At 39.0% G+C, this 6000-nt stretch overlaps 1 protein-coding gene across 1 annotated transcript; it reads left to right on the forward strand.

Annotated features, from left to right (window-relative positions):
* The first annotated feature begins 920 nt into the window (after nt 1-920).
* On the forward strand, nt 921-4788 carry LOC122301296 (GATA transcription factor 8-like). The gene is made up of 3 exons (XM_043112534.1): nt 921-1329; nt 1875-2129; nt 3633-4788. The coding sequence occupies exons 2-3, from the start codon at nt 1890-1892 to the stop codon at nt 4413-4415; spliced, it is 1023 nt and encodes a 340-aa protein (XP_042968468.1). The 5' UTR covers nt 921-1329; nt 1875-1889; the 3' UTR covers nt 4416-4788.
* Nucleotides 4789-6000: the final 1212 nt, after the last annotated feature.

Consider the following 6000-nt stretch of genomic DNA (forward strand, 5'->3'; position numbering starts at 1 on the left):
TACTACTTTAGAATTAGTTGTCTCTATTTATATATATATATACATATATATGTATTCGAATGATAATCGATATATGTATGTGATATATCTACAGCACTCTCGTTGACATTAGTCTATATGCTTAAGAAATTGAGTAATGGCTACTTTTATAAGCATATATTATTGCAAATTAAAGCACATCCCCCAACGTCCCCCATCTTGATTGGCCAGGCCTCTCGAGATGTTGGCCTGCTTTGCCATAGGAATATTAACTGAAGTTTGGCTGCAATCGATGCCATTAATTAACAGCAAGGGACGGAACTAATGAGAAATTGGAAAAGAATAACAAGGGTGGCCAAAAAGAGTGGGAAGTTTTCGATTGAATTGTAGTTGAACCTGACAAATTCTCAGGTCTCTTTTCTTTTCGTCTCTGTATTGAAGGTGCATTACGATTTACCGTACAAAATCCAATCTTATTATATCTATCTTCAACATAAACACACAGATTTTGTTTGGATTTCAAAATGATCTAAACTCATTTTATTTCATATAGTCCTAATCTTAATTTTTTAAAATTTTAAAATAAAAATTATATTAAGAAATTATTTCCTAAGTAGAATTTATTCAATAATTTTTAACTGGATGTCAACTAAACTCACTGTCAAAAACCTCACCTTGTGGCAGCAGCATGAAAAAGTGAGCAAATCCCCCCCCCCCCCCCCCCCCCCCCCCCCCCCCCGACTCACACTTTTTTCCCCCCTCTCAGCTCTTTGAATGCCAGCCGGACCTCTTTCTCCTGTTTTTGTTTTTTGGTTCTTTTCATAATTTTGTTTCAAATTCGGTGAAAATCCGTGAGAGACTATTAAAAGCGGAGGTTGGGTGCGGTGGGGAAGGAGTGGGACCCGTGGGCAATCAGAGGTGAGAGATATATACCAGAGAGGTTTTTCTTTTAGAGAGAGGAGGGAGAAAGAAGACTTCGACATCACGACAGTGGGGGATAGTAAAAGACAGCTAGCAATGAAGGAATGGGCTCACCTACCGTTACAATCACACTCTGTTCTCCACCCTTTTTAGCCTTTCTCCCTCTCCTCTCTCTCCTTTCAAACCCCTCTCTCTCTCTTTCTGTCTGAAGGCACTGAACTTCAACCCAGTGCTCCAGTTTATAATGGAGGAATAGGGTTCTGGGGGCTTGAAGTGGTAGTGTGCATGCTATGACCCTATTCGTTTTAGTTTAATTCTTTCGGGGTTCTTGCTGAAGAATTGTGTTTTGGGTGTCTGCTTCTTCATTCCGTTGTTGCAAACTTACAAGTCTTCTTTTTGGGCGGGAATTCATCATAGCTTTAAGCTCAGGTTTGGTTCTGCATTTTTTAGTTTTTTCATTTCCGGAAATTCCAAAATTTTTAGTTTTGGAAACGTTATAGTTTCGAATTTTGAGTGTCGGCAGGGTTTTTAGCAGGCCTTGAGTCATAGTGACCTTTTGCTTTGTAAATTCTCAAGGATTTGACTAAAATTCCTTGAATTCCTCTCCATTAAAAAAACTCAGCAGCGGAGTGCGCTTTTGTCAGAAACTTACTAGGTTTATAGAAATTCCTTCTAACCTCTTAATTTTCTATACAGAATTATTCAAAACTTTTCTCCAAAAACCGATACTTTCTGAAATTTGGACGTTGAAATGAAAATCTTCCCTTTTGTTTATTTTTTGAAACATTTTTTGCCTTGATTATTCTTTAGCCAAAAAGGAGAAGAGTACACAATCAATGACTTTTGAACAATAAGCGTATTCTAGATATATCTGATAATATGGCTTGCCCCTGGCACCCATTTTTTAGCTTGCTTCTATAATTTTGACGAACTCTGGAAACAGTTTTCCTTATTTGCTTTCACATTTTTTTCAGGTGAAGTTTGTGACAATGATCGAACCGAACTTCATGGACGAGATAGACGGCAGCTTCTTCGACCACATCGAGGACCTTGTAGATTTCCCGGTCGAGGACATCGACATCGACATCGACGCAGAGACCGGGCTGGGCAGCGCAGACGGCAAATCTTTCCCCAGCCTTTGGCAGACCGAGTCAGGGTCATTGCCTGGCTCCGACGCTGTCTTCTCCGCCAACAGTGCCTCGGACCTATCAGCCGAACTCTCCGTTCCGGTGAGTATCTCGGGCTCGCGCACACACGTACGGCAGGATTTTAGCATCGTAGTCTCTTTTGCTAATCCAGAGTAGAAATTCGAATTCCAATAGATTCGTTGGGAGATGACGTCATAGGACGTATTTTTCTTTGGGGGACAATTGCAATTTTTTTTCTTAAAAAAGATTCAATTAGTGCCAGTCTGGCGGACCGCGTGATGGGGGGTTGTACGATTCTTCGATGCCACTGGCGACAACTCAAGTGGTTTGTCTTGTACAATGTCCCCAATCAGCACTTGCTAAATGGTTTTTTTTTTTTTTTTGGGTCTGTGTGCTGTGATTCTGACAGCAAAATTTCGAATGGGCTTTGCTACACGCAGTCGGGAAATGCAGTCGGTGTGCAGTCGGCTATACGGAATAAATAAAAAAAAATTATAAAAAAATTATTTTATATTCAGGAGGACCTGCATGAATTATAAAAAATTATAAAAATAATTTTTTTTTTTCATATAGGTCCTGTATTAATTTTTTTTATACAACCGACTGCACGCCGACTGCATTTCCCGACTGTACAAATCATTTCTGATTTCGAATTTGAGGTTCGAATTCAAAAATTCTATTACAAGGGCATTTTTGTCAACTAACGTTGAGATAAATGTCGGCGGAAGGCTAACATGGCATGGCATCCACCGTTCTGCATTTATCGATTAGATGTTTTCATGATCGAGCGCCTTTAACGGAGATCACGTGATCTGTCGTCTGAGTTTGGTTTAAATGAAGGAAAAAAGCCAATTGCCATCACGTGCTATGTTGTGTGGCTTTGTTTGTTACCGCGTCATCAATTGCTTTTTTTTTTATTTTTTTTAAGTAAGAGCGTGCGAACGAATTCAAGTTTTACCGAGGTCTATGTAATCAGTTTCTCAAGCTCTTAATTTTAAGTTCGAAAAAATCTATTCATATTTTTAATTTTTATTATTTTTATTATTATTTTATAATATAATATTAAATAATAAATTTATAAATAAAATATAAAAAATAATCTCTAATCATCTAATACATAAGATATTAAAAAAATAATAAGAATTAGAATGATGAATTTTAGAAGAAATCTTTTTACTAAAATGGGTCATACTGACATGGATTATCGCCTATAAATTGGGTCGAGTAGGAGGAACCCTCCAAATCCTTTGTTTTTCATAGATAGACGGCAATATTGTATCTTATACATTATGTCATTGTGCAATGGTGTTTAATCAAATGAATGGTAACTAAGTGGAATAAATATCTTCCTCGATCACGTGGTCTGTCAGCTTAAAGAATTGAATTAGACCTTATCCAACGTTTTAATGATATACTGATGTGATGACAATTGGAATGTTTTTTTGACTGCCCATATCCAACATTTGTTTAATTTGGCACTTTTGATCAATTCAGATTCATTCTATAATTTTTTTTATGAGAAATGTCTCATTGGCAGCTTTGATTCTAAAATCTGTTTGTGTTTCTTCTTTCTTATTACTCTAGTATGAAGACATTGTTCAGCTTGAATGGCTCTCAAACTTCGTTGAGGATTCGTTCGCTGCTGGAAGCCTTACCATGAAGAAAGAAGACTCCTCTTCCATCCACAACGAATCATCCCATCATCACTTTCAGACTTCCAGCCCGGTTTCTGTCCTCGACAGCAGCAGTTCCTGCTCGGTTGAGAAGAACGTGCCGCGGAGCCCAGATACCATCACCCCGGGCCGGCGTGGGCGGCCCCGCAGCAAGCGTCCTCGCCCTGCAACCTTCAATCCACGCCTGGAAATGCAACTTATCTCCCCCACCTCCTCTGTTACAGAGACCCCTCAGCCATTTCTCGCAGCAAAAGTCTCTTGCGATTCTGAGGGTTTTGCAGAGTCTCGCTTGTCGATCAAGATACCAAAACAAGCCAGTGCAGAGCATAAGAAGAAGAAGAAGTTCAAATTGACAGTTCCACTAGGCGCCGCTGAGAACAATCAGAATCCGCCTTCGCAAGCAGTCAGGAAATGCATGCATTGCGAGATTACCAAGACTCCCCAATGGAGGGCGGGCCCAATGGGGCCGAAAACACTTTGCAACGCTTGCGGTGTACGCTACAAGTCCGGCCGCCTCTTCCCTGAATACCGGCCTGCAGCAAGCCCGACATTTATTCCATCCGTGCACTCAAATTCTCACAAGAAGGTGCTCGAAATGAGAACCAAGACTGGGGAGAAAGCTGACCCAGCGGGGGTAGAACCAATTGAACTTATTCCAAATACAAATAGAAGCCTTGGGCTTGACTACGTGTAGGGAGGACGAGAGAACTTGTTCCCTGTAGGAACCTCTTTCTTCGCTTCCCTCTTTCCTCTCTTATGTTATTTCTCAGTTATTTCATTTCTTTTGCTCATTGCTTTTTGTACAGGGATGGAAGGGGGCCGGGATAGAATCAATAGCTAGAAGATGGTATCTTAGCTTAAACGTGGGTAGAGACAAGTGCAAGGTTTAAGGGTTAGAATTTAGGTTCAGTGATGGCTAAGTAGGTCCTTCTTAAGGTAACTAGGTGTGGCAGTATGTATGTCTTTTTAGCATTCTTTTCTTTCTCATCCTTTCCATGGGAATTCTTTTTGCAGTTCATTTGTAGTTGAAAAATACTGAGTTGAGTAATGGAACTTGGGATTTGTTATGTTTCTTTTTCACCTAGGTGCCTCTCCAGGCCGGGTACTGTAGTTTCTTCTCAATTTTTCTTTCTTTTCCATTTTCCTTAACGAGTATTGCCCTTCGAAAGATTTTACACCATACACCATGATACCATCAATGTGGAATGATTTGATTTGTAAAATTGAAATTTTAAAATTTATCTTTTAAATCAAGTTATGACATGTAAATAGTGTTGGATATAAAGGTCTTTAAATAGAATGATACTTTCCTTAACACCCTCCCCCTCTTGGCAGCTAGGGCTTGTAATTGAACTGGAGCATTTTATATTAGAATTGGGGTTATTCCGTAAAGGGTTTCAAAACCAACTTCAAAGTACTTCTTACTGTTCAGCTTTTGAAATTGAACCAAGGTAGTTCCTCCATTGGTAGGAAGTGTATCGCTTTTTGAAGCAAAATTTGCCCGTGTCTGGTCCAAAAAACAAATAGAGTATGTTTTATCCCTACCTCTTCCTCTTGAGGTTATGATTCTTGTTTTAGATCCTTTCCTTCCTCGATTTATTTTTGCTTTTAGCTTTTACGTCTGTTTGCATTGAAAGTAAGTTCTATTTGAATGCTGATTATCTACGAAATCAAAGGGTCCTTTCTTATTAATTGAAATGATACGATGATATCTATTGCATATACAAACATTATATCGCATAGGAAATACATGGACCAACCGAAATACATGAGTAGGAATGCAGAAACATGTACACTGTAACTTCTTTGTCAAGTGTTTTTGTTCACTGGGCAAGATCTGTGCACGTTTCAAGGACAAAGATATTTGCTCGCAACGCTCATGAGTCGTGCTGCCAAATTGAGAGTTCAACAAGGATTATACTCTCCAAAGGGGGGACTTCAAATCCTCTTATTATTTAATAGCTGTTGTCCAGATGACTAACACAAGAGAGTGAGTGAATTGAGTTGTATTAAAAAAAATAACAATTATAAATCAAATATATAATATAAAATATAAACAAAATATGAAATAACAATAAATATAAAGAGTAAGGGTAAGAAAGAAGCAAACTCAGTATGTTAACGAGGTTCAGCCCCACTGCCTACGTCCTCGCCTCAAGCTACCCCTTGAGAATTTCTAAATTCACTATTCAACCTCCTTCAGGTGGAGATAGAAACCTATTACACCTTTGAAAAACACCGCTACAAAGGATCCGTGTAGAACACCCTCTACACTTGCA

The sequence above is a fragment of the Carya illinoinensis genome, chromosome 2 (genome assembly GCF_018687715.1).
Source record: "Carya illinoinensis cultivar Pawnee chromosome 2, C.illinoinensisPawnee_v1, whole genome shotgun sequence".
Taxonomy (NCBI): domain Eukaryota; kingdom Viridiplantae; phylum Streptophyta; class Magnoliopsida; order Fagales; family Juglandaceae; genus Carya; species Carya illinoinensis.

Bases quoted from the DNA above. Each gene is read 5' to 3' on its own strand.
- LOC122301296 (XM_043112534.1), top strand. From the start codon at position 1,890: ATGATCGAACCGAACTTCATGGACGAGATAGACGGCAGCTTCTTCGAC. The intron at 2,130-3,632 runs GTGAGTATCTCG...TTATTACTCTAG, and splicing joins CAGCCGAACTCTCCGTTCCG to TATGAAGACATTGTTCAGCT.